A 21,544-nucleotide genomic window follows, 5' to 3' on the forward strand; every position below is an offset into this window, starting at 1 on the left:
ACGTTCACAGTGGCTTTTTACACTGACCAAAACGTCCACTGGCTATTCATGCACTAACTACCATCAAGCTCGATTATGGCTCAAGAGGCTAGAACCTTTTTTTTTTTTTTTTTTTTTTTTTTTTTTTTTTTGCTCATCTCAGCCCCCCCTCCCCCCACCCCCACCCCCACTTCCCTTCATCAAAGTGCTGCAACCTCAAAAATGAATATCCAGAGTAACAAAAAGCAGCTCAGAGAAAAACTTACTTAGCATGTAGATGTTATTTTTATTTCCAAATGTGTAAAAATATGTCAGATTAATTCAGCTTTGTGGTCTGATACCCTCCCCTGGGACATCCCTGTGGGGAGCTCTAATGGATGCTTTAGTCTTCAGTGAATGTAAAGTATCAGTTTGGAATGAATGGGAACACGGTTTAGGCTAGGTATAATATCGGCATTCAAGAAATGCTCCACTGTGTGGGACGAAATTGGTGGATTTGCAACCCTAATCTGCCACCAAGACAGGTTGACTTAATAGCTGGCTTTTGATGAATTAATTCATCTGTGAAATTTGCTTCCTGACAGATGTTTTTTTTTCTCTCTTAAGAGTAGTTTTGGTGTTATTCTTTTGTCTAAATATCTTTCAGGGGAGGAATGCGGACAAATAATTTTTTTTTTAATATAAAACACTGAAAGTTATTAATTAAGCTAAAACAAAATCCCCCCAAAACTTAGTTTTAGTTGATCTTTGTGGATGCGTTTTAAACTTTTAAACAAGATCTACACAGTGATTGTAATGAATATGACTTTGATTTTCACTCAAGACTGTTACATTGAAAGAAACTTCTTATGAGTCAAAGTCGTTCCTCTTCAATCTATCTAAATAGCATCTAAACTTACGGTCAGTCAAACCAGATGCTATTTAGATCTGTCCCTGTGGACAAAATTCATTCTGGACAGTCTTTTCATTATTTATATGTTATGAGAGGTCCAACCTTAAAATTACACTAATAAGGACCTTGCTCATTTCTCCCAAAGTTCGCTTTTTACAGTAAGGACAGAAGTTCTACCTGGGTCATATGCACTTTATAATTAACAAAGTAAATAAATGGCAGAGAATGTCCTATGTGTCAGTAAGTAAAAACTAGCTGTTGATTTTAATTGAAACTGGCTGTCTTGAGCTTGGGACCTCAGTTAAAATGATTCATGTGATTTGCATAATTGCTAGCTGTTTGACTGTCTATCTTGCAATTAAGAAATTATAATACAACAAAACAAAAAAAATAGAAGAAGAAAAGAAAAAAAGGGCGGAATGGTTATTTATAACACTCAGTTAGATAAGGCTTTAGTTTGACACCTGGAAATCACTTGTAATGTATTTTTAATGACAGCAGTCTTAAACCTACTTTATTCACGTTCACAATGGTTACGTGCGTTTGTCTGTTTTTCTGGATGCCTAGACTATGACAGGGATTCTTTGCAGCTTTTTACTGGGTTTCTTATAGAAGATTAACTATTGATTTTAGGGAACGTCCTTTTAGTTGTTATAAAAAATCACAAGGGAATTCAGTTAATGGGATTTCTTTTTTAGATATTGGAATGTTATACTAAAAGATGCAATGGATTTTTGTTTTTTTAAATCTTCCCATTGTTTATTGTGTGACAAAACCAACCGATGCATTAATGATGAACAGACAGATGGATGCACGCACACACTCATGCGCATAGACATGCTCGAGGAAATATGGACAGACATTGTCATGATATTTTAAAGAAACTTTATAAATTATACTTTGACTTGTAACTTACAGTCGCAGAATAAAAGTGAATAAAATGATAATATGACTGTTGATTGAATTCTTAATTACTCTCAGCCTGAGCTCAGGCATCACACAGAAGCAAACACATGGTATGTCCTCTAGCTGTTACTGTCTGTTCTATGGTTCCACACAGTCAGTTACACATATGCCAGATTTTTGGAGAGATCTCAAATCTTGTGAGGATTCTGATCAATATTATGCAATTATTTCTGGGGAAAATGGCATCTTTAGCTGTAAGTTATCAAAAATTGTAGGTCAGGTCTCTGTGGGCTGGAGACCAGACATAATATCAGACAGGTGCCCACTGTTCTGGTTTCTTAGAGCACATACAGAACAGCGGATTAACACATCTGCAAATCAAATATGGCGACCCACTAAAAAGCTTGCTGCTTAATTCCCGATTAGACTGGGTTCCCATCCCTTCATTGATCTAACAGGATCAGTCCAAGTCTCTGGGAATGGGCTCTTAGGCTGTATTCCCAGAACTTTTAGATCAATCTATCCCCGCGGGGAGTCTCACTAGATTACTGTCAGATAATCCGGTTTAAATGTCCGTCCTGCCTACTACAAGCTGTAAGGGGGTAATTAACTTTCGTGTCCGCCCGGCTGACAGCTATTTAGCGTGAACCCCCAGGGAGTTAGGTCGATCTAAAGTAGATCGATCTAATTTCTGGAAATGGGGTCTAAGACACCAAATAGATTCCCCATGGGGATTACACAACAAGCATTTAAGTGGATCGGCCATATGTAATCCGTGGATCTGTTTGTCTGCTGTTCTGAATGTACTCTTAGGGACTCTTCACTATGAGTTATGTCCACCTTGCTACTGCACACAAACTCCAAGGGGACTCTTGCTGAATGCAATCACTAACAAACAAACACGTCTCTTCCTGGCTTTGAGTACAATTCAGAGATGGTTGAATTGCTGTGTTTTATTTTTGATGCTTGTAGTTAGTATGAATAATTTTGACCGACTTTTAATTCAAGGTGTGTATCAGGACTGAAATTGAATTACAAATTCCTCTCTGTTTGAACTCTCTGGTGGGCTTGGCAATTGTAGTGACCTTTTAAAAGAGCACAACCTTTTAAAAACCCACATACAAGTGCAGATGAAAACTGTTGTGAATATATGTAAAACTCAGATAGAATTTCAAGTTAATGATGTTTGTGTAAGAGATATTGATTTTCCTGAAGATATTCCAGCCGAAATTATGTCTCCGGGATTTACTGGCAAAGACATGCATTGGGCAGTGGGATAAACTGTAAGAGAAAGGCGCATTATGTATCTATTTAACTTTCTTAAAAGATCGTTTAAGGCATGAGCTAGATCTCGTATCTATTCAGGTTGAGATGATATAATTATTTATCTCCAGTAACTTAAGGAGTTTCAACTTCTTTAGAAGGTCTGTTAATCCCATAGCTCTTGATGTAGATGAGATTTAAGTTCTCCGTGGCACCAGTGTATGTCCTGAGTTTTCGAATGACTGGGCACTAAAGAGAAAAAGAGGACGCACTGAGAAAATAGCGTTATCAAGTGTTTTTAATTAATTTGTAATACATATTCAAATTTTGCTCAGCAAGGGTATATTTTTTATCAGAAACAGGAATTAGGGTTGCATAATTGTATTATGTTCTGCTTTCCTGTTGATTAACTGCCGTCTTGCCTGGGAGTTAATGTTGTTTTACAGATAAAGCAAATTGGAATTGCTGGTGCTGGAAAATTTTGTGCCAGTTCTGAGATGTACTGCCATCATGCTATCCAGAAAGGATTTTGATAGCGATTGTGTACATTTTACAGGCCTTTAGGCAGGAGAACATCAGGAGGTTTATATGAAATGTTCCTTTGGCCAGAAAAGGTCCACTTTGAATCCAAATTTGACCTAGGCAGCCATGCTTTACTTCATTATTAAGTTAGAACAACTAAGAGGGTAAAAAGTCAATTTTTTTTTCAGAAAAAAGGACTCTCTCTCTCTCTCTCTCTCTCTCTCTCTCACACACACACACTTTGATATTGCAGACTCCACAGGATTGTAAGGTTCTGTGCTTTAGTCATATCCTGCCAAGTAGAACAGATTGCAGTAGAAGCATACGTACTGGAATATTGTGTGTAGGTAGCCCAGACATATTGGAATTGTGTGTAGCTAGCTCATTACCTTCTCCCAGGGGAAGTCTATTAGGATAGCAATGATTGTGGGATATCAGTTGGAACAGCTCATCTGTTGGTGCTTACCAGAAAGAGATGAACACAAAGGCAAAATGAATAGGGAGTGCTGGTGATTGTAAAGGACTTTAGTGATTTAATCTAGTCTTTCACTTTGAAATATCTGGCTTCAACTCAGAGGCCAGTTTCTTAAAATGGCTTCAGACTGCAAGTTGGGACTTAATTTTAGGCCAAAACTTTGTTCTGTTTCCTCACAGGATTAATGTGAGTTCTTTCACAAAAATAGTGTGACTGTTGGTAAAAAAAAAAAAAAAAAAAACCCTCTTGTTTTAACTCAGGTGCTTTGTTTCATTTATTTATAAATTTCTGGTTAATTACCTTGGGTCAAAGTGGCTAAAGTTTTGGACTTAAAAGTTTCGGCCAACTTTGATTATTTTTCTCGATCCAACCTGATCTAATTAGTAACAGTTTATTGATTTACAATTTGGAAAGCTTAACATTGAAATAAAATTGAAAATTTTATTTCAATTTTATTTCAATGTTAAGCTTTCCAAATAAAATTGAAAATTGTATAATAAAATCTGCCATTAAGCATTTTATTTGAAGTAGAGAAGGAAAGGGCTCTGAAGGTCAAAAGTGTAATGAATAAACATGTTTGGTAGATTGAGAAGCCTTGTAAAACAAGGCCTTTACTTGTACGACTTCCAGGACAAAGTCAAAGACTACAAAACATTTCAGCCACTTAAGTGTTTATTGTCATGGTTTTCAACAAAATATACAGCAAAATGGAGAATGTCTAATTTCATTATGATGTATGAATAGGTCCCTATATTGATTTTTGAGAAGATTATTGTCATTGATCAGTGAAATGGCATCACTTTAACAGAGCAAGTGCTTGATGGTTCTCAAGTCATCTTTCTCTGTATTACCATCTATTGATTTCTGCAGAGTAATAACGGCAAATATGCCAAGACATAGACCACTGTCATTTTGTCATTTAGTCTCTTGAAACCACCAAATGCACTTTTAAGAGTAAATTACTTGGAGAAAGATTAAAATTTATGAACAGATGACGGGAGATGGCTGTAGTTATGAATGGTGAGATATGTCCCTTTATCCGTCTAGCGGTCAGAATATATTAATTGAACTTGTGAGATGGAAGATGACACGTAACATGAATCACCATATTTCCGCGATTGTCTAGGAAATGTGTAGGAAGCATGCAACAGTTAATCAATGAAGGATGTTTGTCACGGAAAGAGTTGATCACCGCTTTGTTTGGGCGCAGACGGAGAAATGATCTGCTGGTTATTCAGAGAAATTTAATATTAGTACAGTTATGTTGAGTCACTGAAGTAGTTTTAGGTGTGGTAGGGTTAGAGTTTTTTTTTTTTTTTTTTTGGGGGGGGGAGGGGGGGGGCATAAGTTAACCTGCCTGGAGTACTATGGAATTTGTGCTTCTTGAGAACTTACTTGTGGGAATCATAAAATTGACTAGTGTAGGCCCTTGTTTGTGTGTGTGTGTGTGTGTGGGGGGGGGGGGTTATAGAGGGTTTTAACAATTCACACAAAGTGCCTTATTAGGTTAGGGAAAAAGTTGCAGAAATTTGTTGGTTATAGACCTTGGACAAAGATGGATATAATTCTCTCTGATCATGTGACTGGTCATAAATACTTTAATGCACCAGACTCTGATCAAAACCAGCCCTGACTAATACCACTATTAATAGTGTTAGACGTGGCTAATGCACATTTAATTTATTGAAAGGTAATTTCCACTTAGAGTCAAATCATCAAAGGTTGTTTGTTTTTATCTTTTTTTCCCCTACATATGTATGACCCCAAAATCACCCAAGGAAATCATGGAGACTAATAAAAATGAACAAAACAAAGGAGTTAGAGAAGTTCCAACAAGAAGAAGGCATGATCAATTGCTTTATAGTTTTTAAAATGCAAACACCACTTTATGATCAAATCATTAACTATAGTAAGAAATAATAACAGCAGAAAATAAAGAGAATCATATTTAAAAATACCATGGCATTAATTTTGTAATTTCCCAGAAGTTACCATTGCCTAATATACCACCATTTTCAAGATAAACCATTCTTGTTGGTTGAAAAATGATATTTCTAATGTAAACTTATTTTTCAAAACTCATCACTTTTATCTTTTGGGGCATTACCAACAAAATATCATCTGAGGAACTATGATTTATCACTTTTGTGCAGTTTTCATGAGAACTTACAAGAAATGCATAGAATCAGCAATTCTGGACAAACAAATGACCCTAAAGACCTCCAAGTGACTAATGGGGATTTAATGAAACTGAACTAAAAGACACTGCTTAAAAAACAGTTTCCAGGATAACCATCCCTTATTTTGCCCTGTAGATGGCAGCACGTGCCGCGGTGATAAGTCAGCCCATTGATTCCCTGACAGTGAGGTTTATCCCGAGGCTGGTTGTGCATTTAGATTGATCCACAGTCAGTCACGACACATTTTACATGATGTGAGAGACCTCACTGGGCTTGTAAACAGCCTGATCCTGGAATTGGATTTTGAATTATTGACCGGTTGAGCTATCATAAGCTGTGTGAGGCAGCTAAAAGACCTGTATGATAGAGCCTTAAGACTTGTGGGAAGAGGTTCAGTTTGATTGGTGGTAGCAGCTAGCTAGACAGGTCGGTGGCAGCGGTGGCTGCTCTAGTGAACTATTATATCGGAGAACACAACTTATTGACTTGGTTACGGGAACCAATTGAACCAAGGTTTTGCCTTGCAGCTCCTAACGTTACGCCACCATGGGCAGTCAGCCTTGAAACTGACATGCTGACGCATTGAGTCCAAATTTATCTTAATTACAAGGTACCTCCAAGCTTTTGTCTGGGGTTTGAGTCAGAGTAAAAACAGACTGAGTGGAGCAGTACTGTTGACAGAGTGTATTGTGCACTGAAAATAGCTCAACTTAATAAGGTTAACTATGAAAGGCGTAAAGGGACCCCTAAGATGTGTACTGGGGGCATTAGCTCCCCGATACATAGGGGCAAAGACAGCGGACGCAAATATGGAGAATTATTTCGAGGAATTAGGTGTTGGAGGCTATGTTGGTTCTTCAATGTGTAGGTGCGGGGAATGTCTTGCGCTGTCCAAATGTATCAGCACAGCTATCAACAGTGATAACGTCAACTATGACAGGTACTGTAACGTCATGTACCGACCAGGTACCCGACAACTTTATAAATTTCACCTTGCACTGTTACAGGCGCGGCGTAATGACCGCGAGGAGATACGTCGCAAGCTGGCCATGGGGACGGACGAGGAGTATTACGGAGGAGAACGCACGTTCAGGAAACCTAATCTTCAAACACGACTTCAAAGTGGGATGAACTTACAGATTTGTTTTGTGAATAACTCTCTGCCAGAGTCGGGTAATGTCCCTCCTGTCACGGCTGAGGGAAACCCCCAAGGAGAGGAGAAAAATCAGGAGGCAGAAGCAGACACTGGATTCTCCGAGGTATATCTTTTTTACTGAATTCTATTATTATTATTTAAAAAAAAAAATTTTTTTTGAGGAATTTTTTATTTGTCATTTATTTTCCTTCAGTATGTTAAGAATAGTACTATTCTAAAAAAGTAAAAATGCTTTATAGTAAAATTGTCACGAATTTGCTGGTTTCTTGTTAAAAGTGCACAGTTATGATTCATTTCATACTACATTTGACCCTTTTCCCTAGTCATTTTGTTGAGTTACTATATGTAACTTTTACTTATTTCTGGAATTTGGGGCTATGTTTAAGTTTTCCTTCTTTCCTTTATCTGGTAAGAATTCATTAGCCAAAATTATTCAATGAAAATTACATCTTACAATCATTTGTATTTTGTCAATAAGAATACAAGAATGGCATAAACCATTAAGAAAAAAAGGAAATTTAATACCCCTAGAAAGGTACACTGAATACTATGCTTTAAAAACACGCTGAAGTAGTAACAGGTGTCTCTGCTTTGATGTGCATCCTAATGAGCACTGCCCCCAAGGACTACGTTATTGACCTGGGGAAGGTTATTGGGTTTATAATGACACTGACTGCCTCGCTGAACAGACTACAATTAAGATGATTCAATTAGGAAGTCTTATGTTCCTCTCTATGGCTAATTGGTCGTCATGAAAAAAGGATTAACGTTTGTTGTGATGGATGGGTGTCTACCAACCAGATGTTCATTAACTCCGCTTTCTTTCTTAGCACACACGCTATCTCCTATAAAAAACCACCACGTCTCTCTCTCTCTTGCTCTCTCTCTCTTTCAATCTCTCTCTCTCTCTCTCTCTCTCTCTTTCTCTCTCTCTCTCTCTCTCTCTCATATCTGTCCATGGGTGGCAAAAGCTTTCTGTTCTAAGGGTTGTGAACTTTTCATGAATAGAAATCTTTCTTACTTTATAATAAAGTAATCTTTCCCCATTTCTAACCTATAAAAGGACTCAGAACTCAGTCATAAGATGGAAGGTTGTGTCAGTACTTGTTTCGATCGGTTGATGTTCAATAAACAGACCTAACTATCCTGAAAATCTGTAATTCGTTGATTGATAAACAACATATCATCCTGACAGCACAGTTCACTCTGCTTCCTCTTCATTTCAGTCCTCAGCGATTGCCGAGACTACAGCCGAGACCCCTCTCCTGCAAGACAAGCCAGAACCAGAGCTCAATAAAAATAACGTCAGCAAGGCGGTAGATGATGAGGATTTTTTTGCTAAACAGGTGCAGTTACAGGCTGAGGCCAGGCTGGCGCTTGCACAGGTAATAATAATAGTAACTAATAATAACTTATAATACATAATATAATATATATTAATATATAATACAGACAGCACAGACCTCCACTCACTAGTAATTAATTCATGTGCCACCACTAAAATGTAATCAATTCTAGGTGAGCCCATTTATGACCAATCTTGAACAGTCGTAATTTTTTAAAAACCTTTTTGACTTAGACTGGCAAATAACAAATTGTCAGAGGCATAAACGATAGTGTTTACTTCCAGGCCAAGCCAATGGCGCAGATGCAGCTAGAGATTGAAAAACAACAAAAGAAAAAACAGTCTGTTGCAGAAAAAGTAGTAAGTACAGTATCAGTATGGTGATAGGTAACTTTATGATACATCGTCTGAGAATGGTTGGTAAACACAGCCATTTTTATTTATGTTTTTATTTATTTATTTATAAGTCTTAAATTTTTATTTTGTCAATTGCTTGCTAAATCAGACAAAAGTTAAAAATGATTTTAGACCAAAAATAATTACTTTCATTTTCTCTGGTAAATTAGACTCAGCTCCGAGGACTATCTTTATGCTAGCTTTCAGTCCATCCAGATATGGATTTTTATCGTAATTTTCTGACAGCGTTCCAGACAACCCTCCTACAATTATAAAAGGCCAACAGTTTTACCTTTGAGCAATGTAACTTGGATCAATGACTTATGAATCATTCCCATAGAAAAAAAAATTGGGTGGAATCTGGAAGATCTCTTATGACAACAAAAGTAAAAAATGCCTGTGATGATGATGAATAAAACATGTCAGTTGACATTTGAATGAGGTCTGAAAGCATGACTTGAAAATCTACAGAATTTTTTTTAGTTCTCACATAAAAGGAAAAAAACGGGAATTATCATGATCATAGTTGGGATGGAACAATTGATGTTTGATATCTGCAAATATAATTTGAATATCCAAGATTCCTACCAGATAATTATAGTCAGTGACCTTTTCACTAGACTTATCAATCGGTTCTTCATTTAAAATTTTACATGATGATGATTTCCTCTGACCTCTCCTCACACATTTGTGTTAAATATACTTATTCCAGTAATCATATAACAGTCCCAGAAGGACCCCACTTGCAAGGCTGAATCTTTAACAAAATTATTTTATATTTTCATGTCTTTAACTTGTTTGCCCTATTGTATAACTTATAATTATATAACAGTTCCAGATGGGCCCAACTTTCGAAATTGAATCTTTAACAAGATTTACTTCATAATTTCATGTCTTAAACTCGTGTGCCCTGTTGTGTGGGTCTCTTGGTTGCTGTTGATTCCCAGTTGCCAGCAATGTCCAGAAGCCTGCATTAGATTAAACCTCAATTCACCTGTACCTTATACAGCAAATACTCCTAAGTTTCAGACACTGCGTTTATACCAATATTTAATTTCCTCGAGATCGTACATTTTTGTTTCAAAGAAACACATTTGACTTGATTTGAGAAATCTCCAAATCATCATCATCACCTTCTGGCATTACCAACTTAACACTTTTAGGAAGCTTGATATTATAAATTCACTCTGTTCAAATTTGGAAAACAGTTAAGGTACCTTCACCAACCCACCAAGCGAGTTTCTTTGCAATGTCAAGACAGTTTCATTGGAAACCTGAAGCAATGATAAGATAATTAAATTTATAAGGAATATTTCCATGACTTGGAAGGCTAGTAAAGGTTATGGTTGGGTCATTCTGGATATAGTTTCCTGCCAGTCAAAATAACTGATAGACTGACCTGTGACTTTAACACCATGGGTAAACTAACCATCAGTCAATTTAGCAACCATATTACCTGTAGTAGATAGGTAGCTGTACATTTACTGCCAAGCTAGAATGAGTATGTCTTGTTGATAAAGGGAAATTTACAGACATTTCTAGGAAAGATCATCATTTTGCTACATAAAGGTGTAATTATGAGAATTCTGTGTCTAAAAATATGTCAATCTCTTTTGGACATCTAACAGAGAGGCAATTGGATTATGGTGATCTTCTCTGACAGTTATTGTGTTAACCTTGCAAAAAATCTGGGGGCTTGTTTTACAAAATGGCTGAAGTGGAAAATAGGCCCTAACAAACATAGACATTGAGACAAGAATATTAGACATCGAAAATTTAGTGTAAGTCCCATTTTGCAAACTTAACATTCTGAAAAGCCACTTGTCACTTTAGTTTCTGTCTTTTGATGAAGCCCCTAGTGCATTTTATAATCTTTGTTTTCAATTTGGGGAAGAGTTATATTTTCACTGGCAACAACACCGCTTTCAGGTGTGTCAGTTTCATTTTTGTTGGTCTGTTGTTTGAAAAAAGCTCTTAAACCAATAATATCGAGTCAACATTATCTTGTGGGCTGTCAGAATTTGGCTTTTATGGCCTAAATGCTCTCAGTTCAACCCGAAAACTTTTGACTTTTTTATGAAACAGGCCTCAGGGAGTCACTCTGAATATTTTGTCATGTTTTATGCCAGTCATCACAAGGGATGCGCAGGCCTATGACATTCAATTCAGATCCATTAGTATGTAGCAGTCACCTGTAGTACCTCATATAGACCAAATTAAATACAGCCAAGTGTTGCATTTTATCTGCCTTTATTGTCCCTTTGAAGGCAAAATGCCATTAATCGCTATTTTTTTTTTCAGAGAGTTAAATACAGAGAGAGTTAAGTTTTGATGTGTGGTGTGATCTGCTGTTCACTTTGATCTTGATATCTTTGTCTCTTTACTCTGGTTAATGTCACTAATGATATCTGCACACTCACACACACACACACACACACGCACGCATGCACGCACACACACACACACACACACTTACAGACATTAAAAAATTCAGCTTATCTTTGCATTAGATGCTGATGCTTTGATGATTGCCTTTATAGAGAATCGCAATTTGCAATCTGTAGTTTCAGCATGATACCAATATTTTATATATATAATGAAGCACCCACTAAGAGCCTATTATCAGATGTTTACATCACTAGAATTGATGTATAAAGAATGAGATTTGTATGGGTTCTGTGAAGCTGCAGTTGTTAAATTCCACATACCCAGGTGAAAATCCTGAAAATCAATAAGCTTTGTGCATGTCTGATGCAGGTATTTTCTGGATGTCTGCCGGGTGACTGCAATAGATACGAATCGCAGGTCCATATGTAGGGGTGGGATTGGGGGGGGGGGGGGGGGGGGGGGGCAAAACAACTGCTCTTTTATTTGGAGGGAAAAGGTCCACTCTGAATCGAAATTTGATCTGGGTTCTATGCCATTTCTCAAGTTTGGTCAACTAAGGGATGTAAAAAGGTCAATTTTTTCAGAAAATAGACCCTAATCTCTCTTGGAATTTGCCATTTACAGGACTGGGCTGTATAAACGGAATAACTTATTAAACTTCATAATTAGAGTCATAGCAGAGGGCAGTGTTTAACCATACGAGCCGATCTCGTTGCCACAGTGGCAAACTAGGAAATGTCATGGATATGAAAATGCCAGGCCTTTAGATTACTCTGGTTCTCCAGGGATCCTGAAGGTTTGTTCTGTAGAATTGGTTGCCTACAGACAAACAGGAGAGGCATCTCTGGGGATTTGTGGTAAAAATATTGTGTTGTGACTGATATGGATCCCAGGGTGATACAAATTATGGCTTTGGTTAATGAAAGAAGTATAGATTTGTGCGTGTTATTTTCATGTCGAGCCAAAACTGTATTTTGGGAGCTTAAGATGTGGCTGCAGTAACTTATTAATGCCAGCCGGCTCAAATATTCTGATTTCTTTTTTTTTTTCAAAATCATTTCTCTCTGCAGTAAACTTTAGCAGGTCTACAGGTCGTAGAGCTTAACTCCTTCTTTATACTCTCTGAACAAGTGACCCAAAAAGAATGGCAATTACACAAAAATAAAATTGTACTTCCTTTGGCATGAATAACATCATATAAGAAGGGCAAAATATTTCATGAAATTATCATTCTTTCAGATTGGTCTGCCAGATGGAAGGAAAAAACTGACTCTTCCAGTGCTGCAAGAAATGAATGTGGCCCAGTTACAGGTGCTGGTGAATGATATGCACTCCCAGATTGAAAGTAAGTGACAGGGTGTACAGGAAGTAAGTGTACAGGGTGTACAGGAAGTAAGTGTACAGGATGTACAGAAAGTAAGTGTACAGGATGTGAAGAAAGCAGGACTGTCCCTGGGATTTGGGGTACAGGGAGTCTAACCCAAGCAAGCCTAACCAACCCCCTGTCCACCATTCCATGCTCCCGTTAATTCACTCTTGGCTTTCTTTGCGCGAAAGTCAGATTTCAGGCACTAGCTAGCTTAAACACAGATACAATTATGATGAAAATGCCAAGGACTGGCGCTGTTTTATCTGCAAGCTATTCCATCTCTTTTGAATAAAAGTCAATTGTGATCATGCAGTTGTCCTCAATATCTTTAATTGTTTTATGCCACCCGTAGCTGAATTGATGACACTGTGCTAGACTGAGTGCTTAAACTGTCACAGTGGATCTTTCAAAAATTGGAAATGCGTGTTTGTTGAATCCAGGAAAAAAAAGAGATTAAACAGATTACATTGCATGTATTGAAATATAGTGGGGATCGATGAAGCACTCCAAAATGCAAATAGAAAAATGTGTTTCTGTAACAGCAGGTTTATGGAAATTTGGTAGCATTTTTTTTAAACCTGGTGAGGTGTGCACTGATATTTATCAATTACCATTTCTGTGTTGAAATACAGCTGTGGAATAGTGCTGATCCCTGCAAAAATACTCATAGTGATCAACTGTATTAATTTCCATCCATAGTTTACAATACAGTGACAAAAGAAGCTTTTTCTTAATTAGGCATACAAACACATGCACACACACACACACACACACACACATACACACACACACACTATCAAAAACATCAGTATTTTTTTTCAATGCTGAAACTTGAAACATGCAATCAGCTGCACTAATCACCTGGAAAAAAAATCAATGATGACATTAAGGACCTGTGGAATAGTACAAACACTGCGCCACCTGTATCCTAGGCCCCGTGCCTCGATGAAACAGTCTGACATTCTCCCAGCAAAATACGTGTTAACGTGATTAGATTTCCTATGTATTAGCTCTTAATGTGATGCCAGAGGAGTGGGGAAATCTTTAAGTGGGACGCGTAAGTGTGCATGATTTATTGATCTCCTCAGAGAAGAGAGCAGCTGAGGATAGCACGCGGCATGTCCATTTGTATATTAACTTACGTACCTGTGATGTCGTGCTGAAAATTGAAATTAATTAGCTTGCCGATTTTGTTTTCAATTTACTTTTTGAGATAAACTACAGGTACATTATAAAAGTCCCCCACGCCCCATTTTTTTTTCTTTTAGTGTTTATGTTTCTGTGGAACACTGTTTGTGAATTTTACAGATACTGTTGTTCTTGAAATTAGAATGCTCCTATTGAGTAGTAGCAACAAAACTAAAAAGCAGACTATAGTTCTATTTTATTCAAAGAAAGGAACACTTTCAATGGTTCTTAAATAATATATCTGAAAAATTGATAATTTTTCCCCATTGAAAAGATGGAGGCATTAACATACGCGTATGTTTCAGGGTTAATAATCTGTGAATACTTAGTGAAAAAAAATCCTCTCTGTTCCTGTTAAAGGGTAGTAATGACACGACTTTGTGTTTGTGTTACAGGTTTAAATGAAGATCTGGTGAAGGCTTTAATGAACAGGGATGACTTTCATATGGAACAGGACTCTATGTTGGTGGACATTGAAGATCTGACACGGTAAATAAAATACTGAACCTAGTTGTTGATGATAGACCTAATGGAATGTATTTGTTGATGATAGACCTAATGGAATGTATTTGGATGAAGAGTGCTTTAAGATTTGATTGCTTGAAAATTTGAATTGAAATTTAAAATAGCTTGATACAAAATGATGCGAATTCATTTGGGCTTTTTTCATTTTGCCATTTATTTGTAAATATACCTGCAAATGCCATGTACTCTGTGTATATTATATATTGTTTGTGAATTGTGTAATTTTATAGAAATGTCAATTATTTTGACAGGCTTTGAATGCTAGTTTGCTAAAATAATTCCACATTTTTGATATTTTATTTGTCATAGTTAACAGTTCACAAGATTCCATCAAGCTGTTTTCGACACTCCACAACTTTTCAGAGAGGCAAATCCATTTTGTCTTGAGACTTAATTGCTGAGAATGCAATTTATTAATAGATATTAACTGATGTAGTTCCCATGATTTAGGTGTTTATAGCTCAGTTAACCTGAAGATTAATGTTTACTTTTCCATTTGCATAAATGTATTTCAGCTTAATTTTGATTACTGGAATTGGAATTCTACAGCAATTCCATGTTAATTTTGTCAGCATTTCCTTTGATATTTCTTATTTTGGTGTCAATTTTCAGTGGGAGGATATGGCCGCAAGCCATGAGTGAAAATGTCATGTAGGTGACAGTATATGCTCCTGTACTACAATAGTGTAGGGGGAGCTGCAGTCAGCATTTCACAGGGTTGCCAACTGTACATTGTTGTCATTGCTTATTCCCCTCTTGATGTTTATGAAATTCAGTGTAAATTAAACAACTTTACCATATTTTGGGTTGTCGTGTTGTTTGTGATATTTGACAGATGTTGGCAACTCTGATTTAGGGCTTCTGTAGTTTCAGCTATGCAAAAATAATCAATAAAGACAGAGTGATCAGCAAAACTTCAAATTGCAATGGAAAAAGTAGACTATACTCATTAGTCATAAGTAGGTTATTACATTAGATTTTTTCTTGGCATCTTGTACTTTTGCAAGTAAGCTAGGAAAGGTGTGTGTGTGTGTGTGTGTTCTTTTGCTTACCTATACAGGTAAAATATATATGATTGGAATGCTTGGAACCAGATGAATAGTTGCTGTCAAGAAAAATGTCTCTGTTATTATATTTTCAATACAAAAATACTGGTTCAGTAAAGTTTTAAACTCAATCCAAAATTTCGTGGTTGCTGGTCACTCTTGTCTTGTGTCTTAACACAGTGATTTGGGGTTGTCTTGACTGATTTAGCACTGACATCTGGTGGGAAATTTTCCTGAATAATTATATCTTCTTAGGGGGCATAAGTGGTTTGGTTTTATCAAATAATCTCTGGTGAACTGAAAATTGCTCTTTCCTTTTCTTGCAAAATTAGTTCAGTTCTTTCTGAATATCCATTTCTCTTTAAATGATTAATTTAAAATCAGTTGAAAATTTTAATATTGAAAAGGGATTTATAAGTGAAAAGGGATGTAAAAGCTTGATATATATATATATATATATATATATATAGTTACTGTAGTCATACATAGCAATGAAAAGAAGTTATGGCCAAAGCTGAAAATATTAATTAACAATATAGCCAAAGTAGATTATGATACGTTGGCAAAGGTATGGTATCTCTTACCAGTATGATGTATATATTTACTTCATTTTAGAAATATCAGCTGGCCAGTTTGTGGCATCTCTTCATTTTTTCTCTTCCATTTGTTACTTTTGGAGTTGGTTTATGTCCTTCTTATCTAATATTTTACCTAACAAAGTTAAACACTATTGTCATATACAGACTTGACATTTAATATCAATTTTTTTTTCCAAAACCAGTCTTCTTCAATTTTTCCTTATCTTAAAGTAATAACTGAAAACAGCATATGCTATCATGTTTGACATGCCATAATGAATCATTCAGTGTGTCATCAAGCATTTAATTATTCAAAACGTCGTTACAAACCACATCCGATTTCATGATGAATGACTTGCTGTGCAGCAGTGTGCCCTTGGGGAAAAGTATCAAGTCACCTGCCTTTTCTCACACAGCATATAATAATCATGGCAAAGTGAAAAGATTTGCAACAAATAATCTGTGACCATTTCTGGCTGATACCAGAGCCCTTTCCTTTAGAATGCTTTCTGAGAATTTGAACTGATTTTGCACTCCACAAGTCAGTTAGAGCTGGTTGAGGTAAATTTTTTTAGTCTGGACCAGTAAGCTGTTGGTTCTGCGGGTAATTTCTGCCCAAAGGTTCTCTGTTGGGTTTATGTCATGGGATATTGACAGCTAGGACAACTGGTTCATCCCTTGGTTCTGCAGGAAATCTGTTATTGCAATGGCTCTTTGTGGTCTGGCATTATTATTTTGGAGGATAAAGTTGCCCCGGAAGTGGCTTCTTGCAAATGGTAAGCAAGTTTTCAATAAAATGCCCCTGTATTTTACCTGGTTTAGGATACCATCAATTGCCACCAATGGTGCTTTGGCTCCACTTTGAAAGCCAGCTCATGCACAGATAATGCCACTGCCACCAGTCACTTTATGGGTGACACCAAGCCCAGCTGGTGGAGTATCTCCTCTTGAAGCCTGCAGACTTTTATATGGCCATCACAGTGGTGAAACTCAAACATTGATTCTTCCATAAAAGCCACATGGTGACAGTGTTGTGCGCAGAACCTCCAGTGGTTCCTTTCCCAGCACAGTCACGGGCATTGATGTTGTGCTGTTAACAGAGGCCTTTTTCAAGGTTTGCCTGGCATAGTAGCCAGCTAAAATTAGTCTGGCATTCACTGGCGTTCTGGATACATGTTTTCAAATGGCAATTTGCCACTTAGTTTTAGAATTACTTCCTCGACCTCTGTATCCAGCACAAGGGACATAGGGTCATATCCCATCACTGAGTTTCACACTCTCACCATCTCATTGCCCTCATCTTTATTTCTGTGGACAGGTTTATGCTGTTTGCCTCGGATGTTATATCTCCTCATTGTCTTGTTTAGTCAAAAGATGTTGCAGATCTTATGCTGTTGTTGCAGATCATTGTTTCCACTAATGAAGCTCCCTACGTACTTTAAGTCTTAAAACTATTCTAGTTCTTCTCCATAAGTGGTAAATGCTGTTCTTTTTGGTGTGTTTTTGATACATTACTCGTTTCTTCTGGTTGCTTTGAAGACCAGATTGTTCTGCATTATGTGATAATTTGTCAGACTTTTCCCGGGAATGTGAAGTGGTGGTTGACAGGGTTGCGATATCCTCTGCAAAGCCAGTGTCATCTTGATGTGCTCTTTTCTTTCACATTAACCAATTAATTGTTGCCACATTATCTGTACCATGAGACTTTGAGCATCCATTTGCCAAACTTTGGAGTGTATTTTGTCCAGTTGTTGCAACATAACGATAGGAGCAAGCAGTCTTTTTGTCTGGTTGTGACTTTAGGACACCCTGGTCGTGAGGTGCAGCAGTCTGGGTATGCCTCTGGGCCATTTAAGACACTGTTCCCCAACTCACATTGTGCTGTCTGGCACTGGCAGTTTGCTTCTGTCACAACGCAACAGTATTGTGGCATCTTGATTCTATTAGTCCATGTACCATATGGCCAACCAAGACTGCAAAAATGTTCAAAGTCTTCTGACTAGGCATTGATAAAAATTTTGACTTTTTATACAGAGACGCTGCTCTTTTATACTCATTCTTGAACCAGACTTGAAACAAATGACCACACCTTACGTAACATAAACATTCTTTGGACAAGATGGCCAGTTAGATGCTACCTGACACACCTGGCTACATGTCTACCTGTTTGCATTTCTCATGTGTGATTTACATTTTGTTAAAACTAGTGCATTTATTACAAACACTTAGCTGGAAAACTAAAATATTTGATGCAAAATGTCAAGTCTGTATGTATACATTTCAAACTACATAATGGCAATTTATTTTTATGTCACGTTTATGAAAGTTTGTGGGCAATGAATTTAAGTAATCTGCACAGATTTTCTGAACAGAAATATCCTTATTTCAGCACTTTAAATAATCCCATTGTTGAATTTAATCTTTTGAGTGGTCTCTGGTTGATACTTTCAAAAATGTCATCATTTTATCACTTTAAATAATTTCTTTGTTCAATTAAATTTTTGTATGGTCTCTTCTTGATATTTTCTTGCTCACCTCACCAGCATGTTCACCGGCATCTTTCCCTTTTCAGACGTGCTCAAGAATGCGCCCAGCGCGTGAGCTCACGAAATCAGCGTCGAAAAGAAAAGGGCAGCAGCTGATACATTAAAACCTGTCTCACGAGGAGTTGGCTAAAAACTGGACTTAATTCCATGATGTCACAAAATAATGTCACATCCCTTCACTGGCAAATGCATGGCAGTAGTCACAACCACATGGGAAGCACTTCACTGATCACTGTATAGTGTAGAGAATTTTTCCCCTCTTGGTTGAGCAGTTTTCCAGTTTTAGTCAAGCTTGAATATATACATGTGCCATGAAGATGCAACCAAGAATCAGTAAGGAAAAAGACAGGGCAGGTGTTACTATAAGGATTAAGCTTATCACAGAAACATTTGGTCATACATAAATGGCGTCTCAGATAGAGGCGAGATACAATCATTCTCTTTGTAAATGGTTTGCACCAGTCACTATGCTGTTCTCCTCCCCATGGCTGTGTTATATACATATTTCATTTTCAGAAGAGGTGGCTTTTTGTAGTAGAGATTGCAGTAGTTGTGCCGGTACAGCTGTGAATGTGTGATTTAACTCTGGATTGTGCTTGTTGAGACAGACGAACTTCAGGAAGATGGATGAACTCCAGGCGTCCATTGGTGCTGAATTGTGAAAGATGTCACATACCTTGGTATTTGATATCTAATTTGAATAATCAGGAACATGGAAATTGCCCCTTTAAAGAGATTTATTTACTGTTCATGCATACCAGAAATGTTCATGTAGAAACTTCAAGGTGATTTGTTTTTTTATTAAAATGTTGCATTTGACAACCTTCCGTAGATTGTGTCATGATGAGCGTTGCTGCTGAATATGTGAAAGATGTCACTTACTATGGTGTTATATGATCAGGAAGAAGGAAATTGCCCATAAATTCAATCATATGGGCCGTAGTGATAGCCCATCATTCAAATTACTGGTTGTAATGTAACCAAAGGGCTCCATAGGATCAGAAGGAGATGTGCTTGGGATGATTTCCCAGAAAAAAAATGGTCTGAAACTTCAGATGTAAGATTTAGTCTACTTAAAATCATTTAATTAAACTACTACTGTTAAATCTTGGTCTATGAATTAAAGGCAACATAAGATATTTACATCTTCTGTGAAAGGACTCCTGTAAGTGCCATATTTGCTCTCAGAGGAAAAAAGGACAGCATCACTGGATGTATTGAGAAGGCAGAAACACAAATTTTGTATGTAGACAGGTTCTCCACAAGTAAATGACAATAAGGTTGTAGGAGAAACCGCTACCCCTCTGAAAGAGCCAATCGAAATTCACTCGAAACTAGATTGAGGCACAGTGATGGCTAAGGTGGTGGATTTGTCACCATATTATTGTACTATAGATGGCGCTTCTACACACTTCCAAGATAAAGCTGTTTAGTGCAGTTAGAAAACGGACTTTACAAAAGTTGAGTTCCAGATGTGTAACAAAAGACTTGACATCTTATTTAAGTACCTATAAGTGACTTGATGTTTTTGCTTTCTGAGGATTCTGTAGTTAAGATTTGATGAAACAGGTGCTCAAGTTTTTGTTTAAGTAATTATGATCATTTATGGGAAAGTTTGTTATGTTCTTGCTGTTTTGTTTCCAAAGTACGCTGTAATTTGGTTTAATTATTTTAAATCTATTTTAAAAGAACATACATGTTTTGCCTCAAATAGTTTAGAGGAAATCTTGGTCTGAAGTCACTAAACAATCCTCAAGTATTGGCTTCTTTGTCCAAAATTCATGTCAAATACACACATGAAGTTGGAAAATTTCAATGTAAAAAATAATATTATTATTTTATTAGAAAAACTTAGTGAAACCAGCCACTAAAATACTAGCAAGGCAGTGCTTACTACAGGACGCTTCCTCAAGGTAGCTGTAAGTGTAGAACTGAGTTTACATAAATGAATTAATTTATGAATAATGTAGCTGTTAAAATTCATTATATTTGTTTATTCTGGTTACCGTTATGGTAGCAGCGTACTCATTCACACACTTTGCTCTGTAGGTAGTGTCGTCACTTGATATACAGGACTTCGATAAATATGTTGAACTTTAATTGACTATATTGAACTGAAGATATGGTCATGAATAGAAACCAATGTGATACAGATAAGACACAGTGCAATATAGGCATTGTGCTTTACCTTTTTATATGCCTCAATTGAAGTATTCATACTCGGTGTGAAATATGTGTATGTATTGTTTATTAATTTCAATGCCTTTAATTGAGTGCATTGGCTGTTTAAAGGATTGCTTCGTTCATATCGATGCCTCAACAGCTTCAGGATTACAATGCATTAATTTTTAACACGCGGAACTGTTGACGTATTTCCTCATGGCGTGAACTAGCTGCTTCATTTCTTAATGTCCATGTATACCTTTACTTTAACGACTTTTATTTAGAATGTAGTAACCACGAAACATTAAGGTAGGTACTAGTTCGAAGGTGAACGCGTCAATGACAAAATTTAGGCGGTTCTATTAACTGTATCACATATCGCTCTTTAAAACAACAACAAAAAAAAAAAGAAATGGAGAAGCTGGTTCACATCGGACTTGGCAGTGTTCATCATGATGTTAAGTGAACTCATTTAATTATAACCATATTGTATAAATTCTAGTCTGCTCGATTTCATTGCCTTTCCAATAAAGGTCACTAGCAGTGTATTACGCTAAACATGATTATGTGTTGAATTTTTTATTTAAAAAAAGACACGTCCAGGAACCGGGAGTTTGAATGATCTCA

At 36.9% G+C, this 21,544-nt stretch overlaps 1 protein-coding gene across 4 annotated transcripts in view; it reads left to right on the forward strand.

Annotated features, from left to right (window-relative positions):
- Nucleotides 1-21,480, forward strand: part of LOC106160229 (uncharacterized) — a 34,221-nt gene extending 12,741 nt beyond the window's left edge. For 3 of the 4 annotated variants that reach the window (XM_086998121.1, XM_086998119.1, XM_013536764.2), the window contains 7 exons: nt 7,225-7,476; nt 8,600-8,758; nt 9,004-9,078; nt 12,742-12,847; nt 14,455-14,548; nt 15,197-15,235; nt 18,781-21,480. In XM_086998121.1, the coding sequence (XP_086854247.1) occupies nt 7,225-7,476; nt 8,600-8,758; nt 9,004-9,078; nt 12,742-12,847; nt 14,455-14,548; nt 15,197-15,235; nt 18,781-18,850 (795 nt within the window). In that variant the 3' untranslated portion in view covers nt 18,851-21,480. The remainder of the gene's footprint in view (nt 1-7,224; nt 7,477-8,599; nt 8,759-9,003; nt 9,079-12,741; nt 12,848-14,454; nt 14,549-15,196; nt 15,236-18,780) is intronic. The other variant, XM_086998120.1, reaches the window with a different exon arrangement.
- The last annotated feature ends 64 nt before the right edge of the window (nt 21,481-21,544 follow it).

The sequence above is a fragment of the Lingula anatina genome, chromosome 10, assembly GCF_051362555.1.
Source record: "Lingula anatina isolate TDL-2025a chromosome 10, LinAna3.0, whole genome shotgun sequence".
Taxonomy (NCBI): Eukaryota; Metazoa; Brachiopoda; class Lingulata; order Lingulida; family Lingulidae; genus Lingula; species Lingula anatina.